The sequence below is a fragment of the Lutra lutra genome, chromosome 13 (assembly GCF_902655055.1).
Source record: "Lutra lutra chromosome 13, mLutLut1.2, whole genome shotgun sequence".
Lineage (NCBI taxonomy): Eukaryota > Metazoa > Chordata > Mammalia > Carnivora > Mustelidae > Lutra > Lutra lutra.
This window is the reverse complement of record NC_062290.1, coordinates 77,977,232-77,998,207: the sequence shown is the minus strand read 5'-3', so window position 1 is coordinate 77,998,207 and position 20,976 is coordinate 77,977,232. Positions and strand designations below refer to the sequence as shown.

General features: G+C 52.5%; 1 protein-coding gene across 1 annotated transcript in view; it reads right to left on the bottom strand.

Annotated features, from left to right (window-relative positions):
* The window catches only part of PAPPA (pappalysin 1), a 238,813-nt gene that overhangs the window by 20,399 nt on the left and 197,438 nt on the right, over positions 1 to 20,976 (bottom strand). The window contains 3 exon segments of the mRNA XM_047700582.1: positions 2,344 to 2,415; positions 11,185 to 11,294; positions 16,292 to 16,439. Coding sequence (XP_047556538.1) covers positions 2,344 to 2,415; positions 11,185 to 11,294; positions 16,292 to 16,439 — 330 coding nt within the window.

The window sequence follows — 20,976 nt, the reverse complement described above, 5'->3', positions numbered from 1 at the left end:
GTGTCCCTTGGGAAATGACCTTTCAGCAGAGATCAGGGAGATGAGCAGGGGTTAATTAGCGGAGGGTGGAAAACAGAGGATTTCGAGAGGGAGCGAGTGACATGTGAAAAACTCCGCCACTGAAGGGATTTTTCCCATCCCTGGTACTTCTCAAGGCTACTGCTCCTACCACTGTGTTCAGGCGAGCAGCTCACCCTTCGGGATCTAGCTCCAATCTCACACCCCTGAAATGCCTTCTCTGAGCCCCCAGGATGCTCTGTGCTTCTTGTACTTGGTCTGGTTACAGCTCTTGGTCCATAGTTTAGAATTCTTTAATTGTCTACCTCCTTCACTAGACTGGGAGTTCCCGAGGGATAGGACTGCGTGTCGTCCATATCTGTAGCCTGGACTCCCTAGCAAAACACGTGGTGATTTGAGCAAAACTTCACCATTTATGTTCATTCAGTCAAACGATTCAGTTCTTCATGGACAGATATGTGGACGCATGCACAAGGGGCAAGAAAACACCATACGTCTGGACTCAGGAAGGAGGAGGAGCACAGCGACTGTTCTCACTTGACTAAGGTCACTGTGTTTCCAGAACCTTGAGTAGTGTCAGGTCCCTAAGAGGCATCAGTGAAGCTCTGATGTATGAGAGAATGAAGGGACCACTTTGGACACAGCTTGGGGTAGAGGGCTCAGGAGTCCCAAAACCCTTCCTCAGTCCTGGCTAACTCTAGACATTCCAGGTTGATGGCTCCTGCCTCGACCCACCGTTGGTATCTCTTCCAGGCATTCCTTTCAGCCCCAGACATGAGACAAACTATTAGCTTTAAGTTAAGGAGGAGAGGAGATCACCTGCAAGGGCAAAGGCGATAAGCATCGTTGGCAGGACTCAGAGCCTGACAGGTGAGGGTCTCCTAGGCCCCGGTGCTGAGTCAAAGGAGGTATCGAATTCTGCTGTCATACTGGCTGCCCAGACTGCCAACTCAGCAGAACGAGGGCCCCAGTAATCCAAGCTTCCTTTTCTCCAAGCGTTGGACTGATCCAGAGAGATGGAAGGAAGCAATAGCCACAGGGTCTTGGCCTTGGTTTTGCCATTGCCGGCTGAACCTTGGGAGAATGTGGGGGCTCTTAAAGACTACAGTGTCGAGTGCCCTTAGATGATGCCACATGGAGCCCCTAGCAAATACAGAATGAAAAGTTTGATCCAGGGGCTGTCTTGTCAGGGGTGATTCATGGATGGGAGGTGGCCTAATGGAGGAGGAAAAGGACCAGCCTAGAGTCAGGAGACCCAGGTTCATGCTTTGGCCCTGTGGCTTTTATGGTGTACAATGCTGGGCCAGTCCATCGCCTCTCTGATCCTCCTTTTCCACTCCATATAACCATTGATTAGGATTAGATCGCACTAAGAACCCTTCCCGTTTGAGCATTCCATCAAATTTCAGATCTGGCTACACCTTTAAAAAGTCAGGTTTAGATCATCTGGAAGAGCATTTCTGACTCTGACATTCCAAGAATTTCATCAAATATAGAGTTTTCTAGAGTACGAACTAGTCCCTTTCACCTGCATTTTCCTGAGTGGGCTCTGGAGCGGGGAGCGGACCACAAATATTTGCGCCTCCACCTGGATGTGATTGGGGGCCTCCTTTTCATTGCCAGATGAGAAGACCCACGAGGGACTTGGGGTGCACAGAGTATCTCCTAGTTCCAGAGGCAGTGTGACCCCTTGAGAATACAGATGACTTTCTAAGTACTCTGCCCTTGTGCCTTCCCAGGCTGGTCACTGAGACACAGAGACAGATCTCCATAAAGCCAAGCACCAGGGAAGGGTTCAACTGTGAAGTCAGAGAGGATCTTCCCGTTCAGCTCTGTGGTAGGGTCTAAGGTATCCATACTGCTTCTGGGGTTGAAGAATGAGTGAATGACAAATGTGTGGCAAAAGGAAGTGACCTGCAAGTAATGGTCAGCAATAAAGTAGGAACTGGAAAGGGGGGAAAAAAGCCTCCTGTGGTTCCTTAAACATTAAATCTTATCATTTGGGTCAAATGCCTGGTATGTTATAGATGCAAAATCAGGATGGTCTCCCTCCCTCCTTCCCAGAGGCTTATGTTCATGGTGAACATAAGCTGAGGGAGCAGGAACGCCTTGGAATCCTACTTTTGTTATCCATGAAATGTATTTTTGAGTATGTTTGTTGATATCTCCGTGCCTCAATTCCCCCATCTATAAAATGGGATTGCTCAATCAACCTATTAAAGGGATATTCACAGCACTTTGAGGGCAAAGCGAATGGAAGCCATGATCAATGTAAGACCAGTGATCAGGATGTTAACAATAGGAGGATCACTTCTAGGGACTCACCTCACAGCCTTTGACGCAGTGAATCAGGGCAGGGTGAGGATACCACTTGAGACCAGCCGTGCAGACAACTCTCTGTGGAGAGAGGGAGAGAGCAGTCAGATGGGTTTGGGGCTGGGAGGAAGCCATCTCGTTGTTGGCACCCCATGCAACCACCTCACATCTTCTTGGATCTTCCAAGTCCTGTCTTCACCCTGGCATTTACATGGATAATTTGCCCATGGAAGATTGTACTTGCAGTAACAGGAGCCATAAGATTACAAAAGTATTTGTGTTTGCTGTAGGTATGATCCTGTATCTCCCTGGCAGGAATGAGGGCTGAAGAAAAGCAGAACTGGGGGATGAAGACGTGGTCAGAAAGGCCCTTCAGGAAATTCTTGGCTGATGTTTGATCCATGGGTGGAGTTAGGAACAAGGTGGGAAGGAGGAGGAAAGGCAGAGGATACATATGGCTGCGGCAGGGAGAAGGGAGAATAGTGTGGAGTGGGGTTTCCCTACACATGTGCTGAGGACCACGTTCATCGGGGTCCCTGTGGGAGCTCATGAGGAAGGCACATACTATACTTCAGAGCCACCTTATCTAATGCATCCAAATCTCTGAGGCCAGGGCCTGGGACACCGCAGTACAAGCCTGCCAGATGACTCTGATACGCACTACAGTGTGAGAGCAGTGGCCTGGTTCAGAACCCTTGGAGACACAGAGAACCTTTCTTGCCTCCACCTGCCACCATGCCCTGTGGGCCACTCCAAGTTCCCTGACACTGTCCACACTGCCATACCTCTGTGACCTTGTCCTTCCTGTTCTTCTTCGCTGAAATGCCCTTCCCCATCTTGTCTCCTGGAGAACATTTAGTTCTCTTTTGCTCGGCTGCTCATGACTTCCTTCCCCTGTGGTGCCTTCCCCAACCCCCCTCGGAGCATCTAGGTTTGCATGTACGTATTTATTTATAACCTCCTTTAATAATAATAATTGTTACTATGATAATGACAACCAAAATATATTGAGTTCATTTGCGGTGCTAACTTCTTTATGCATTATCTTATTTATTCCTCGTTACCATGCAGTGAGTTGGGCATAAATCTTGGGTCATATGGAGAATGAATACCCCAGGCTCCATAGCTGTTTACTGAAGAAACCAGGACTCGAGACCGAGCACTCATTTTAGAAATTATTTAAGGAAGCTCATAACATAAAATCCAACATGAGGATAATTTTTAAAGGAGGCGAAAAGAGAAAGATGAAACTAGGAAGGTACATAGCATCAGGAATGGGGCTAACATGATGTTCCCAGAAGCTCCTTTCTCTATGTCTTACATTTCATGCCAAAATTATAATGATTTCTTTAAAAAATAAAATGAAAACAACCTGGAGGCAAATGCTTGGATCTGCAATGTGAGGTTAGTGTCAGGGACCAGCCGTAGAGGTCTATGTGATCAGGTCTTGCTCTCCTGGATGACTGCCAGCTGATTAATTTTCATTAAGAAATGAACAGTCATATGGGTCAGAATATGGAAAATCACATGACCAACACAGTTTCTCCCCGAAGGCAGACCTGTATGGGAGCCCCACCATAATTAAGTTTCTTGGCGAGCTTGGAACAAAGGGAATCACGTGACTCCAAGAGCGGGCTAAGATGGGTTGGTGCCTTTCTTTTCTGCCACACAGCATCCGTGGTTCACCCTTGGATCATTCCACGCCTAGAATGGCGTCTGGCACATGGAGGATGTCTCACAGATGTTCTTGTTCTAAATGAATGGAGACATCTCAAAATAGAGATGATTTTTTATCAATGGGCAGGGTTTTCTTTACTTGTTTTTCTCTGTTCTAGAACATCAGATGAGCCCTTACCATGCCTAGCATAGTGTCTAGAAGACCAGTTTAGCATAGGCAGAATTAGAGTCTTAAACAACCTAAGCTGAAGATCTACCACCCAGTCTTACCATGGGAAGTCCACCATGTAGACTACATCACTACTACGCCCTGCCCCTTTCTACCTTTTCCCAATACACCTAGACGAGGTGACATGCGGGAAAGACCTTGGGCATGGGCTGTGTCAGGTGTGGATGCAATTCGACTTGAAATTGCTTTGTAAATTTCCACTCTGAGGCTGGGTTCTCCTGTCTGTGAAATGGGTCCCGAAAAATCACCTCATGGGCTTGTCGTGATGATCCACGGAGATAAATGGTACGGGACTGATTAACTGAGGACCTGGGTTTGACACATTTCTGTGTCTCCCCAGGACCTGGACTGGAGCAGAGCAAACAAGTACATGTTGACCAGATGGAGTGTGAGTGGCTTCCGGTGCTCCTTTCTTCCAGCTTAGCTACTCTGGTGCCCTCTGCTTCCCAGCCACAGGGCCACAGGTGGAGAGAATCACCTGCTTTCATCCTCTGTGAGACCTGACCCAGGATTTCATCTCTGGGTCTGAGAGTCTGTCCCCAGCCAAAACCCAGGGGTGCTGAAGGGGGCCTTGGTAATGGCTCAAGTAATAGAACACAACAGGGTCGGGATCCACAAGCAAGTTGATGCCCATCCCTCCCCCTGTTTATCCGAGAGAGCTAATTTAATCCGCCTGTAGGAGTGTTGTGGTGTGGCTGTACAAGGTTCTGTCAGCTGAGGTTTACCTGACGTGAGTTCAGAGAAAGGACTTTTATACTATCCACATGAGCCTGTTTATCTTTCCAAGGCTTTTGGATTTTCCACTATTCCTTAGGGCTGCACGCCCTACCTGTCTCACTACAGGGCCCCTCTGTATGTGAGCAGAACTGGAAGGGGGCAAGCAGCGAGAACTGAAGAGAAAGCTAGGCTGTTTACACTGCAGATTGGGAGATCCCCGGTGGGGCCCTCCAATGTCAGCCTTGTTCCTTCGGGTGCCAGGGAGACCTCTAGCCCAGTGAGAGTGCTTTCAGCCCAGGTTTTGTAAGGCGGCTTTCGTTTCCTGCCGTGGTGCCTAAGAAGAATACATTGTCCTTTCTTCCTGGCTGCAGTGACCTTCAGCATCATCATCGCCACCACCATCATGTTCATCACCATCACAGCACCATTACCAACCCTGTCATCATTATCTTCATCCTCATCCGCACATGCCCTGTCCTCAGATCTTTATTTAATTCTTACCCTAACTACAGGAGAGGTACTATTTTTGAGTCTGGGCTACACGGGAGGAAACGGACCGCAGAGCATTGACCAACCTGCTCTAAGCCATACACATAGGCAAGGACCATCGGGAAGTAGGCCCACAGCTGTCTGATTACCAGATCTGTATTTAAACCCTATGCTCTCCTTCACATTCCCCTAGCCCCCAAAACTATAAATATAAAATAGTTTACTCTTTGGCCTGACGGAAAGACCAAGGTTCAGGAAGGTGAAAGGGCTTTCAGAGGAAAGTAGGCAGGGGGCTGGGGGTAGGCAGAGTGTCTCCAAGATTCCAGGATGAATCCCAGGGAAGATGGGGTCCCAGGCAGAGTTTAAGACATGTGAGAAAGCATCATAAGAGAACCTCCCCAACCTAAGACTCAGATTGGACACCCCTTCAGATACTGTCTACGATGAGCCCTCTTTTCTCCTTAAGTCTCCCCTTGATGGGTAGGGCTTTTGGTGAATGAATGATATCATTTAACTTATGTTTGCCATTCATTATCACGTACAGAGCTTTGGGCTTTCTTTAAAAGCCCAGGCACTCTTCACCCTGAATGCCTTGTGCTTGAAGAATGCCTGCCGTTTAGAAGGACCTCATCAGTGTTTCTGAGTGAGTGTATGAACCAGTGACCAAATGAGTGAATGAGAGATCACTGGCTTCTGGACCCATCTCTCCGGCAAGGGCTTCACCTGCAGGGCACACGCTGTCTCGCCTCTATACCTTGGATAGACTGGACTCCATGCTCACTCAGAACCCTTCTACCTCTGACTCCAGACCCTTGACAGGGCATTCCACGGGGCGGCCTTCCTATCAGGGAATGAATTCTGCACCCTTTGTCTGCAAGTGTCGCATTATAATTTATAATATAGAAGGTGGTTACCTTGCAAGATGAAATGCAGGAGAATTAGCCCTGGGTTCAAATTCTGCTTCAGATGTATTAGCTACATGAACTGGGCAGTGAACACCCAGTGAGAACTTCAGCTTCTTTGTGTATAAAATAGTGATACTGTTGATCTCACTGGAGTATGGTAGAGAAAAAGTGAGGTGGCATGTGGACCTGCCTATTGGCGCCCACATATCATAGGTACTCAGTAAATGGTGACTTCCTTTTTTTTCCCCCCTTAAGTACCTCCCTCCCTTCCTTCTTCTTCTCCTCTCTTTCCTCTCTCCTTCCATCCTCTTCCCAGAAGCCATTATAAAATCCAAGGTCCCAGATGCCTAGAGGAATCATAAGCCTCTGAGGTCGCGAGCTGCTTTTGCCGTGAACAAGTTGAGATACAGGGGAGACTGGGGTGCTCCCTTGGAGCTGGTGATGGAGAGGCTGCTACCCTGAATTCCAGATGCTGGGGCTAGGAGTCTGCCTCATTCAAAGGTTGCAAGCCAACAGCTTCCAGGCTACACAACCCACAGAAATGTTCAGTCTGGCACATAGTGTGCTTGAAAGACGTCAAAATTATTTGCCAATATTTAAAAAAAAATTAGAGATTTTATATTTTAAAGACTCCAGATTTCTTATATTCAAGACAAAGTGGGGACTCTAGCCATACTAAGCACACATTTCCACACTGCCACATGTGGCTTGAGCTGCCCTCTTGGGAAGCAGGATGTGCTTCCCAGAGTTCACCACTGTCTCCACCTTTCCCTGCAGTCTCTCCAGCACGGAGCCCAAGAGATATTGCCATCTGTCACTGAGTTTGTATCATATCCTTTATGAGATGTGAGGAAGATTTCTCCGTGTCCCTATTGCTCCCAACAGTGCATGTGGGGTGATGGGGGTCGGGGGAGTGGGCGCTTTCAAAGGAGAGAACTTTAAAAAAAACAAAGGGACAGAGTGTTTTTCTTTATGAAATTAAGCCTAAAAATTTTAGTACACCTGAAACTAATATAATTTTATATGTCAATTATACGTCAATAAAAAAAAAAAAAATAAGCCAACCCAGTCATGATCTTGGGGGCACAACCATTGCCTGGCATGGGAAGGGAATGACCTCTGGGGAACCAGAGATCCCAACCTGGGGAGTGGTTTCAGGAGTGGCCACAAACATAAGCACTGATCAAACCTTAACACGTAAGATCAGCATGAGCATTAAGTCTCAGTAAGAAGAAAATTTAGAGAGTCATTTCTTAAGTTGGGTGTTTGTATTATAACACGCATGGGTGTTTGTATTATATTTTAAGTGTCTGAAGTAGGTCTAGTAAATCTTGCTACTATTATTAATAATATGCCTAGGTGTGTGATATACAGAATGACACCCCAGGCCTGCTTCACCCACTTATCCCACCTGCCCGGTTCCCGTGGGTATCCGACTCTGGGACTCTTGATCCAGGCCTATCTCTCCTTCCACAGACAGGCAAACTGTGGCTTATAGCAGTGATAGGATTTGCCCAGGGACAGACAGCAAGAACACGCCTGAGCTTGAATGAGAACCTTGGTCACTTGACCCCGCAAGCACTAAGTATCTGGCGAGCACCCACCGCGAGCGAGGCACGAAAGGGAGCACCGTGGTAAGAGGACCGCGGGCCTGCCTGTGCAAAAGTCACCATCGTGGTGCGCTCATCACGGCACGTGATCTCAGTGTCCATCTCCCACTCATCTAAGTAGGCGTTGTTCTCATTACATAGGCCGATGCGTGCAAAGTACTTAAAATAGAGGCTGCCGTGTGACATGTGCCACTGTGGGCTTTGGCCGCTCTCGTGGGCCCAGGAGAGGCAGTGGTTCCTGCTCCGTCCCCGCTGTGTGTGCAGTGAGGGCAACCTGGGAACCTGGACATCTGCCATGGGGGGAATATTGATACCACGGTAATTGGCAAATGCTACAAGTTAGAGTTCTAGACGGTGGCTGTTTTCTGGGGGTGGGTTCGGGAGGGGGTGTAGGGGGCGCGCAGAGAGCCTGTGGTGAACTATCCCACAGCATGTTCCCTGGTAAGTGGTCAATGAACAGTTGGTTTTTATTATTATTTTTATTATTATTTTATTATTATTATTATTTTTATTATTATTTTATTATTATTGTCCTACGTCCAGCAGAAACTGCACAGGCAGCTGCCCATGAGACTGCCCAGGGGCTCCCTTCACTTCCTCTCAGGCAAGGGGCTCCCCTCGCTGAGGTTCCACTTCCTCCCCTGTAAACCGGGGAGAGACTGAAACCCACTCATGGGGTGTGGGGTGTGTGTGTGCAGGAAGCATGACCCAGTGTCAGATTCACAGGCGGCATCCAGGAAATGTTAGCTCCGGCCTCGGACTTCCTTCCCCGGGGACAAAGGTAAGGGGAGCTGGAGCCCAGCCGACCCCCACCCCTGCGCCTTCCCACCCCTGCGCCTGGCCCCGGTGGGAGGCAGGCCTAAGAACACGGACTCCCCCTCCCCCACCCGACCCCAGGCCTCTGCTCTGGCCTGGCCTGGCCTGGCGGCGCCTGCTCTAGCAGCTCTGTTTCTGCCTAGCTCTCACCACCCAAGGGGGCAAGGGTGCAGCAGAGGCCAGCTTTTCTGCCTTATTCCTGGAAATCATCAATCTCTGCCCTTCACCCTCCTCCCTGTTTCCACCACATTTTTTTCCTCCTGGATAATGAGGCCTCCAGAGACCAGTGGAGGTCTGAACCTCGTTATGGCTCTCTCCGTAGGCCGGCATCAATAAAGGGTCGGCAGACCAGGGAACTGGGTGGGGGCTGGGACGGGCAGGCGGCGGGTGGGCAACTGGGGAAGGGGGGCTCGGGGGCTTTCCAATCCCTGGATTTATTTCACAGTGAATTATAACTGAACTCTTTAGTGCCCAGGGCTCACAGAGGGAAGGGCAGGAATGCACCCAGGGGGCAGAGAAAAGGCCTGAGTGGGAGCTGGGCCAGGGGAAACTGGTCTGAGTCCCAGGCGGAGAAGACCTCCGGTACTGGGGTATGAGGGAGGTCTCCTGTGTCTGCTCTGTGTAGGAGTGTGATTCCCCTGCCTTCGGGTATATGGAAGCAGGGCAGGGGAGAGGGAGGGAATGGAGCCGCGGCATGGCACAGTCCTGGCCCTGCTTCCTGGGCGACCCTGGCCTAACCCCCTCCCTCGCCGCTCCTCAGTTTCTCTGCCTGTACAATAAGGGGCTTATATTATACTTGATCTCCAACTTCCTTGAGCTTCTGACATGGGGTCTGTGTGTGCCCCTGGGTGTGGACAGCACACCAGCATTCGCTGGGGTTATTCAGTGAGAATCTGTGTGGGTCTCTGGGTTAGCAGTGGGGTAAGGCACGCCAAAGGCAGAAAACAGACGAGGAGCAGGAGGTTGGAGAAAAAGCGCTGTCTAGGGAATGCACGGGAGAGTCAGCGGCAGACAGAGGGGAAAGAGTATGGGTGGGCGGGGTGTGGAACAAGGTGATTGGGGTCTTAAGAGAGGGGACAGAGAAACAGAGTGAAGACAGAAGCAGGCAACAGGGGCTTGAGTGGTAGATGGGGCAGAGAACAGTCGGGGAGAAGGAGGCAGGGGAGAGGAGGGAAGAAGAAGAATGCCAGGGTGCACAGGGGAGCGGGGTGGGTGTCCAAGGCCAGCGCCAGCGCCAGCGCCATGGGCCAGTGCTGAGTAAGCCCTCGCGATCATGCCCTCAGCTCATTTGAGAAACAGTACACCTCGTATCGGGTTCTGCCTGGCTATCCGGAGTGAGATCTGCAGCAGGAGGGCAGACAGCGAGGGCCCCCCGCACCCCAGGCAGAAAGGCTGGCCGACAGAGACATCGCTGAACAGTGCCCTGCGTGCCCTGCTTCCCTCTTTCACTTTCTCCAGGCTGAGCCAGTGCCCAGAATGGGTACATGAGGCCCGGGTCTCCACACTGTCCTTGAGGGCAAGAGTGGGGTTCTGCTTCACCTACAGGGTCATGGATGGACCAGGTGACATGTAGACCTGGGGGAGTGGCCAGCCCCCAGCTGGACCTGGGCAAGGACAGCAGATGCCGAGAGGCAGAGCCTACAAGGCCTCTGGACAGGGCCATGCCGGCGTTGACACTGCGGGAGGAGCACTGCCCTTGGACTCAGGCTTGAGCCTGAGTCTTCGTGCTGGGGCCCGTCACTCACTCCTAAGACTTCCGTGTCCCCAAGCAGGGACTGCAGGCGATGCTCCTTGCTCCGTACAATAATTCTGGGGCTTAAATACTATCTTGTGTGTTGAGTGCTGGGCACGGGAACACAGTGGGTGCTTCCTAAGCAATGGGTGTTACGAGTTCCCCAGATCACTATTAGTTGCTTTCCATCAAACAAGTAAAGCAGGGAGAAGGATACCAGAAATCTAGGCCATAGCACGCGGAAGGCCTTCTAAGAGCTTGTCTGGAGAAGCCAGATTGCACTATACTCACAGATACAGGCCTGGTCAGACAGACAGGGGTTTGGGACCCGGTCAGACAGACAGGTTTTTCTGTGTGTTCTCAGTGCCTTGGTGCTCTCACCTCTAAACTGAGGACAACAGTCCTCTTATTCCTAGCCTGCCATCAGGATTCAGTGGGACAGTAAATAAAAGGTCCTTTGCACAGGCCTGGTCAAGGAGAAGTGAGACATGCTGGAGGCCTGGAGAAATGATTGTGAACAGAGCCCCCCCCCCCCCCGCCCCCGAATAGGTGTTATGAGTCAGTGACTCATGACTCGCATCATGTGCGAAAGGACGAATTCAGGACCAGGGCATAGTAAGTGTCCAAGGGGGTCAGTTCCCTCCCTGAGCCACGAGGGTCGGCCCTGTCACTCACCTCTACCCGTGTGGGGTTCAGCCAGTGTGGGATGTCCCGTACAGTCACGTTCACTGGCAGGATGATGGACTCGCTGTTGTGGTCCAGGCACGAGGTGACACACTCCGACCCTGAGGGCAAGCACAGTGTGAGGCCACAGCTCAGCCCACAATCCCCTGATGCCCATGGGCTGCTCTCTCACAGTGCGGGCCCTCCTGCTCCTGGTCCCCTGTGGGCCAGGCCACCCTGGCCTTGAGGACAGTGGAAAGAAGCAAACTCCCAAAGGGGCAGCCTTTGGTCTCTCCGACTCTGTTCTGGTCTCTAGTCTAGGCTGCACCCATCACCATGTTCGTCGGCCGTGAGCCCCTTTTGGTCACGCCCCTCCTCTGCTTGAGAACATTTCCAAGGTTCCCCGAAGGCAGAACAAAATGTAATCCAGCATGCATGGGCTGCCATGGTCTAGTCAGTTTCATCTCCCATTAACCATCTTCACACTTTGGGTGGTCCAGCCGGATTGCCATAGGTTTGCCACCTGAGTCCCACAACCCCTTTCCTCTATGTTTCTGCTCCCATTCACCCCTTCCCCAGAATCACCCCCATCTGCCTTCTCAAGGTCAAATCCTATCAGTTCTTCATGGCCCAGTTCACATCTTCCAAGAAGCCTGCCCTGATCTTTGCGCCTGAGTGAGAGCAGTGTTCAGCAACGATGAGTCTCCTGGTGCTGGCCTTACGCCCTCCCTGTGCCTGCCTTCCCACGGTTACAGGGATGCCCCAGATGGACAGGGATGAGGGGGGACTCATTTGTGAGCCTGGCCCGGTGCCTGACACGCAGGGACGGTGCAGGAAGCATCAGCCCCCCAGCCCCTCACTTCCTGCTTGCGCGGTACCTCCACACATGCCTCCCCGGTGCTTTTAGGCCCTTCCTACTCTCTTCAACCAAGGCACTTTAATCATCCCTCAGACCTCCAGCCAAGTCCTGCCAAGTGCCTGCTCCGCGGAGCCCTCCCTGCTTTCCTGATAGACCAGGCCCTGTCACAGGCACTAGCCCCTTCCCACAGGGCTGGGGATGGTTGTATCGATGGCTCTCTTCCCTGACAGACTGTGAACTCCTGAAGCCAGCCCTCTCTGTGCTCCCCGTTCTCCACCCAGAGCCTGGCACCATGCAGGGCAGCAAGCATCTGTGAAACGAGTGAGAGAGACAGGGAGTGAGCGAATGCATCCGTAGACAAGGGACCGAGGGGTAGGTGAATGTACAGGAGGACATGCGTACCCCGACGGGGAGTGAATGAATATACGACTGCATCTTGGATAAAGAAATGAAAGAACGAAGGCACTGATGATAAGCGGGGACAAGCGGGTACACAGCGGCGCTTGATGAGGCACTGCGGGCTTTAAGCTCTGGGCCGGCAAGTCGACTGTAATTTGGTGCATTCATTCTCCACCCTGCTCTCACACACTGTGAAGTCTCCTGAGAATCAAGCCTATCCCACGAGGTGTCCCCAGGACTCTCAAGCCATGCTCATTCCTGTGGGCAAAGGACAGATGTGGCAGAATCTGACCAAGACCCTAAGGAGGCCGTTCCCTTGTCTTAATGCCGGGACCACCCCTGAACACGAAGTGAGTCCCAAGAGACAGCCAACTTGATTCCAGTAGCCATTCAAAGGCTCCCTTCCAGGCGCACGCATGCGTGCGTGCGTGTGTGTGTGTGTGTGTGTGTGTGTGTGTGTGTGTGATGTCTGTGTGTATCCACCCCCCCCACACACACACTGTCTACGAGGGCTCTGCTTATGGCCATCTTGGTCCCTGAGAGACTCACCAGGACTGAAGAGGGGATGAGGGTGGAGTGGCAGGGCTAGGACAGTGTTTAAAACCTCTTCACTTTAAACACAGGGCCCCCGAGCCCAGAAGGTGGGGGCCAGACCCCTGGCCCTGCAGGTGGTTTTCCTATGTCACTCATTCTCCTGAATACCCGCGCTGGGTGACAGGTTTGTCATCACACCCATGTCTCAGGTTAGAGATGTGCACGGAGCTCAGGCTACAAAGCAGGCGACTAGGGCCCCATGAATTAAAACCCACGTCCCTCTGCCTTCTGAGCCCGGCAGTGGATTCAGGGGAGCCCAACAGAGGAAAGGGAAAGGGAGACAGAGGAAGGAAAAGAAATGAGGCGGCAGGGGTGGGGACGACTGCAAAAGCACCAAAAAGATGAGTGATGGGAATAAGTAAGGCAGGGGGAGTCACGAAGCAGCTGGAGAAAGTCAGTGTGGCGTGTTTATCATGAGATCAGTTCTAAAGGAGTATTTAGGGAGCGAGGTAGAAACAAGGCTGTGATGATAAAATCCTCTTTTGCAAAAGCAGGAGGTAGCCTGTGAGGAAAAACCAAAGGCTCTCTTCTCCCAGGAGAAGAACAAAGGGGGAAATATGGTCAACGCAGGAGGCCATCCCTGGTCTGCTCAGCAGCAGTCCTGTCCCCCCTTCCCCTTCCCTGCAGCTCCCTCCCCTGCACTCTCCCCCCACCCCCCCCACCCCCCGGGCCCACAGGGCTGGGGCTTTAGGACCAGGCTGCCCAGTTGTGATATATGAGCAGGAACTGGCATCATTACAAAGGGTGATCTCACTGGGCCCCTGCCTCTCCTTCCCTGGGAGAGGGAGGGAGGGTGGCAGCCCCGGGGGTGGGGAGGGGGCAGTAGTAACTTTCTGAGTGCTCTTGGTTGCCCAGAAGCTGGCCTGTGCTGCCTGGGGAAGGAGCCCACAGGGGACTGCTCTGGGCGGCTCCAGAATGTGTCCTCCAGCCCCTGAGCCCACATGAAGGGACTTCACCCCGATTATAAGGCCTTGGAGCAAATCCCCTCCTTGGTGAGGGCGGCTGTGCACAGGGAAGGGCCCAGCCTGGGCTTCTGATCTGGGGGTCTTTGTAGGTGACGAAGGGGGGGACCTGGAGATCAGGAGGGAAACCTGTTTCCCCTCCTTCCCTCCCAGCGTCCCACGGTGCCTTTTCCCTCTCAGCAACCACCTTTGCCCCCTTCCCCAGTGGCCCGCCACCATGCATGGATCACCATATTCATAAGAGGGACATCTGTCTGGCAATGGGACATGGGCACAGGGAAGGGAAGGACATCGAGGCTCCTGTGTCATACTGGCTTCTTTCCCTTTCCGCTTGATTGCGAGAAAGCTCGGGGGCAAAGGGATGCTATGGCCATACGTGTGCCTCTGTCTCACTGGGCGAACAGAGAGCAGGGCCATGTGCGGCGAGACTGTGAGGGCGGCTACGCACCCGGGGGCCCCATAGTGTATCTGGGCACCTTCCTGCCTATGTAACATGTTTCAGGGCCTCAGATGCATCTGTGCTTGTGACGTGTGTGACTCTATGTCACACGTGTGTGTGTGTGTGTGTGTTAGGTGATGTGTTTGTGCAGTGTTTGGCTGATGTGTATGTGCGAGGCATGAGTTTATGCTGCGTGTATTTGGGTCTGTTTGGTTATTAAACATTTGTGCTTGTGTTTATTTTTGCATGTGTGAATATATTTGAATGTATCCATGGAGGTACACAGGCAGGAAGTCTGTTTCTATAAGTTTTTTTCTTTTAAATAGAAGTCACTTAATCAAAATTTTCCCTTCCAGGAACACTTAATACCAGTCATGAGTGTAACTGAAAATTCACTTGTGTATCCTGGTTGAGTTGGGGGCAGGGACCCTATCACAGACGTAAGCGTCTAGAACCACCTGTCAGGAATGATGGCAGAAGAAAGCACTGGCTTTGGGATAGAGCAGCCAGTGTTACTGACCATTGCTACACCTGTTGCCCCAAACTTCTAGAATGCCTATGTCAGCAGATCATACAAGATACCCCCTCTCTGCAAACATCCTGGCTAGGGCCCTTCGGATGGTGGCTCTATAGGAACCTGAAGTCCCTTCGAATCATCAGAGAGAGCAACCTTGCACTTGGAGGTTTTTCTCACCCACACGGGAGCTGGTGCTCTGGGCTTAATGCAGGAGCACTGATTCCTAGTCCGCTTTTAGGTGAAGAACGCACGTGTGCTCTCAGGCTCTACGTTTCCGTCTTTGAAAGGAGGTGGTCAGGAGCCCCATGCACCTCCCCTCCCCAAACACAGGCCTTGCTTCTGGACAAGAAGTGACAGCTCCCATTTTGCTGGATGCAGAACTTGTTGGCTCTGTGTGACTGGGAGTGAGTGCGTGCGTGATAACCTCCTGCTCCAGACATCCCTGGTGATTATCCCATAAATCACGCTGGCCATGAGAAAGAAGATCCAATTCCCTGGGCTTTTCATCATGGTCAATTAGGGAATCAGCCCAAGAGGTCGGCACCACTGCCCTCCACCGAGGTCAGACTCAATGCACGCCAGTTCCCCAGAAAGCCTCGGAGCCTGTGATTAATGCCTCTCTCCAGATACCTGGTTTCAACCAGGCAATCCCTGGCATCAAACCCAGGTTGTCTCCCCTCACTGTGAGCTAGCCTATCGCCACACAAATAGCATTCCCAACATATTCTTTATCCTCCCAGTGGGAGGCCACTGAGATGCCAGGGGAAGAACTGGGACTCCAGAGTAAGAGAGCTGTCTGGCTTTGGGGAGGCTCTGTTATCCCTTCACATGCCCATCTCCTCATCTGTCATAGGTCGTTGAGCAGATATGAAAAGGTGCCTCTCAAGGGCTGGCTGCAGGACCTAACCCGCTGTAGGTACTCATGAAGGATTAGTATGACGCTCAATTTAAGATTAACCGGGGACCACCACTGCTTTCTGACACAGGGTGTGTGTGCTTCTCCAGCTCCTCCCCTCCACGCTGCATGATTCCTTGTCCAGAACCCCATCTCCTGCCCAACAAGCTCTTTCCAATCCCTATAGAAGCGTCCCTTCCCCTAGGAGCCTTCTGGGTCCCCCGACACAGCAGTCAGCTCTTCTGTGCTCCAGTGGGACTCTCCACACTCGCCGACTGTTCTTCTCCAACAAGTGTACCCTCAAGTCTCTTTCTGGGAGCGCAGGACCTAGTCTTCTTCATCTCTGTCTTCCTCCTACAGGGCATCGGGAGTGGTGCCCAGTCACCCAGCGAAACACTGCCCCAGGCTAGAGAAGGACCTGTGCCTCCCTGCTGCCCTCATGCGCCCACCGTACCTATGGCATAGCCTTCCGGGCACTGCAGTTTGAGGTTGCCGTTGAGCTGGTCCGGGGCCGAGCACTGGCCTTGCATCTCCTGGCAGATGTGGAAGGAGCCACTCCAGGTGCCATCTTTCCGGCAGTGGATGATGTTGCTCCCGCGTCCCTGAGCAGCACAGACCACAGAAGAACAGTCAGCATGACCCGGAGGGGACTGCCACCCTCACCGTAATCAGCCCCTCAAGTAACAGAGGGAAACCTTCCTCATCTCCCCAGAGCCCTGGAAGTGTTAGGTAGAAACCCAATCACTCAAAATAGAGGCACTGTCAACATTTTCTGCTTGACAGATGGAGGAAACTGAGGACTCAAGGCAGGAAGAAACGTGCTCAGAGCTCTCCAGGGAGCCTAACTCCCATGTTTCCTGAACCCTAGCTTCGAGCTCTTTCAGAGATTTCAGTCAGAGGGATTTCTGTGTTGATTTTTTTTTTTTTTTAACTGAGATGGTAGATGACCAAACACACCCAAACACGCCCCAGCTCATACAGTAGGTAAGAACATGGGTCTTGGAGCTGGCTCGGTGCCCCCCCCCCCAACCAGTTTTTTAGAACAGGCATTACACAGTTTCTCCATCTTCCGCAAGACAGTAGGCACATGCAACCTGCAGGCTCGGTCCTCGCTCTGAGCCTACTTCCGGAGTCTGGCTTTCTAATGGGAGGTCTCGATCTGCAGATACTTTAGAACTGCCCCTGAATCCAAGGACCATTCCTTGGTGCCCAGTCTGTGCCCGGCTCTGTAGGGTTCAAAAGTCAAGTGAGCTGTATCAGGTGTCAAGTATGGGCCCCCGTGAGAAAGACAGTCACGTGAGCAGCCAGCCACGTCAAGGCACGGTGATCAGTGCTGTGCTGGGAGGTCACGGGGAGAGTAATGGGTGGTCAGGGCAAGCAGGGAGGCCCTGTAGAGGAGGTGATAAATGGAAAAAGAGTTTTCAAGGATTCATAGAGTCACACGTGGAACAGGGATAGAAAGACCTTTCTGGAAGGCCAAAGGGCATGGGCAAATGCAAGGAAGTATAGTGAGCAGCAGAGAGCTTCCCAGGGGCTCTCGGCTTACGAACCAAGGGAGGATTTGCTGGTAGGGCAGACGCAAGGTGGGGCCTTCACTGTCAGCTTATGGAGTTTGGACTCAACCCCCTGACAATGGAGAACCCTGGATGGTATCCAGACGGGGGCCCCTCCACTGCAGAACAAGCTGCATATTCTCTCCTTCTTTCAAGCTTTTGATAAGCAGAGAAACTCTATAGGAGTCGCTGACTGTGCTCCACTAGGATGAATATCTATGCCTTGGCTCCCATGCCCCGCAGCTTCCATCCAAAGTCCCGTGGCTGGCCTCCAGAGCCCGCAGGGCCTGAACTCTGGCTCCCTCTCCATGGCTTTGCTCCCTACCGCACCACCACCAACCTTGAACGTCGGCTTAAACCACCTACACTCTCAAATGCACCCTAGGTGCTCGCCTGCCGCCATGCTTCCGCACACCCACTCCTCGTGGCTGCTGGGTTCCCTCCCGGCCCAGACCCCCTGTCTGGCCCAGAGGACCCCGTCCTAGTCCTGCTCTAACCGTAGGGCGCACCCGTCAGGTCTCTACACGCCCTGCCTCTCTGTTTCCCATCCATTCCCACCTAGAGGACGAATTGCTCAAGGCCCCAGACAGTGCCCCCTTCGTCCTCACATCCTCAGGGCCACAGCACATGACAGGTCCTGACCCCCCGGCCCACTCACTCATCACTCGGTATGTGTTTGTGTTCCCTCAAGAACCGCTTGACAGAAGACGGGGTGAGCAGGCAGGGAGTCATGGAAGGAGTCTGCTCAGTAAGCGAGAGCAGAAACAAACGTGTGGGTGAGGGGACACACACGTGAGTGAGCAGAGGATGACACGGGGGGACAAGGGACTAGGAGATCCAGTGCATGCAGGAGGAAGTGAATCAGCCCGCCGACAGGGCTGATGAGGCGGAAGCTGCCCTGTCTGAGAAAACAGCTGCAAGGACACAGGGTTCCGAAGGGAAAGGGGGGCCCTCTTCGGGCCTCTCGCGTGCCTGTCCGTCTGCGGCGGGAGCCTCGGTGGCCGCAGGACAAGGGTGGTCCATCCCGAGTGGGAAGCTGTGGGACATCTTACACAGTCCTCCCCGGGAAGTTCTGCGAGAGCTCAGGGAGAGTTCAGGCCACTTCATGTGGCTTCAGAGAAGCGACTCTCCCTCCTGGAGCCCCAGGCCCCAGGCCCCATGATTCTGCTGGGCCCTCGGGGGAATAGGAAATTGACCCCAATTTCCTGGAGCCTTGGCCTGGGCCTATGATGCATTTGGCCTCCAGCCCCTGAAGGGTTGCAGACCTCAGCACTACGTGGGCCAGAGTTGGCTGGGGACCTCGGTTTGCAGCAGAGAACGTATTAGAACTAGCTGGAATCTGCTCAGGGAATTTCGCCATAGACAAATCCACTCTAGAAGGCTCCACCGGAGAAGAGGGGAGTACAGGGCCTGGTCTTGCTGCCTCCAGCCTCTCTCCTTCCTGCCCAGCTCATCAGGTACTCTTGGCTGCTGATTAAATCTGCTTTAAACAAGTACGCCACCCTTCTGCTAAGACACCATCACCTTCCGAACAAGTCACACCCGTGGCCTGGCCCTCCCGGGCCTCCACGGTGGAGCCCAGATGACAAGTCTAGCCCCATCTCTTGCCACGCACCTGTCCTTCCTCCTAGTCTCTCGGTTAGCTCGTCTCTCCTGCACATTTTTCTTGCTTCCCAGCTCCGCACCTTTGCCCTCGCTGTGCCCTCTGCACAGCAGACTTTCCAGAGCCTGTCTGGATTTCTGAATTCCCCTTTAAGACTAGATCTTGGTGCACTCGGGGCTTACCTACCAGCTAGTACAGAGCCTCAGAATTAACCCTTGATGTTAATCTAGGGTGACTACGAAGACCTGATGTTGAGGATGCCATCCGAGAGAAGCCAAGAGCACTGGGCAAGGAGCCCGCTGGGTACACGCGGCTCTGAACACACAGTTCTGCATGCTAAGGCAAAATCTCGCGCCAGAGGGCTGAGCATCCCTCACCAGAATATTCTGCCTCTCTGTGCCTGGGAGCCCGTCTGTAAAAAAGCATGTGCACTCTCTCAAACTCTCTTTAGTCACACAGATCCACAGAGTGCTAACGGCATACAATAATCCCATTATCAAATACCCATTATGTGCCAACTGCTTTACAGGCATTTAAAACCCCTTTGATTAACACAATAGAGTAGAAATCATATCCTTGTGAAAGACTGAGAAACTGAGGCTTGGCTGGGAAGTGAACAAGTGAGTTTTTTAAACGATGCCAGTGTAGGGGCGCCTGGGTGGCTCAGTGGGTTAAGCCGCTGCCTTCGGCTCGGGTCATGATCCCAGGGTCCTGGGATCGAGCCCCGCATCGGGCTCTCTGCTCAGCGGAGAGCCTGCTTCCCCCTCTCTCTCTGCCTGCCTCTGCCTACTTGTGATCTCTCTCTCTGTGTCAAATAAATAAATAAAATCTTAAAAAAAAAAAAAAGATGCCACTGTAATAGGAGCACAGACTCGAGCCAAACTACACAGGTTCGAATCCTGGTCTTGCAACTTCCTAGCTGTGAGGACCTGGGGAGGCTTCTCAGCTTCTCTGTGTTCCTTAATTTCCTCACCCGATTAAATGGGCATGGGGTGCACTGCCTGCAGAGTCGGCACGAGGACCGAATAAGTAAGTAACAGCTCAACACCCACGTGGGCTCTCCCAGTGTCAGTGGAGGCGCTAGGCCACTCTGTGCCTGCGTCTCTAGAATCCACTCAAGGAACACCCACATTTTAGAAATGGCAGCAGCTGGCGTGGGAAGGCAGCATGACCTCGACAGGGGGAGGGCCAATGCTAGAGGCGTGTCTCCTGACCTTAAGCCTCCGTGCCTCTACTACACTGGACGGGAGAGGTGGGGAGAGGGAGAATTAGATTTCTTCTCCTTAGCAGAAATGGAAATAGACAAAATAATGGCAGAGAGACCGTGGCAGCCTCAGAGCGGGACATAAAGGGCTAAGCTTTGGACGCGGGCTAACGGAGGAACAGGAATCTCAGGTCCCCCACCCCTGGCTACATAGCGTGGGGCGAACCACCTTAACTCAGGGAACCTCAGCTTCCACCTCTACGGAATGGGGCAGTAATGCCAGACGGATGCTGCGGGGCTGAAATAAAGTGGTCTGTGCAGAGCACTCAGCCCAGGCACTGGCAAGTAGAAAATACTCAATAAGTTGCTGCTGCTGCTATTAATTACTTAATTCCCAGGCAGTGCCCTTTATGCACTTTGCATCTTCTAAGTAAGATATGAAGTGACATGTAACCTTCATGTATGTGGAAGGAATGGCTGAAAATCGGGAGTGGGCAATGACTTGGTTAGGAGATCAGAGATGTGGAGATCTGACTCTGCTGGTGCCTTGCTGTGTGACTTGGGGTGAGTCTCTTCCCCTCTCTGGCCTCCAGAAGTCCCATCTATAAAACAAGTGGGAGGCAGTGGGGGATCTCCTCGGTCAAGCCCACCTCCTGTCAAGTTTCTAACTGGCTCTAGCCTTTGACAATGCTGCAACCGGAAGTCACCCCTACCTGGAGAGGCGCGTGCGTGTGAGGACTCCCTGTATCCGCAGCAGAGCCCCTAAAAGCATGAGCCAG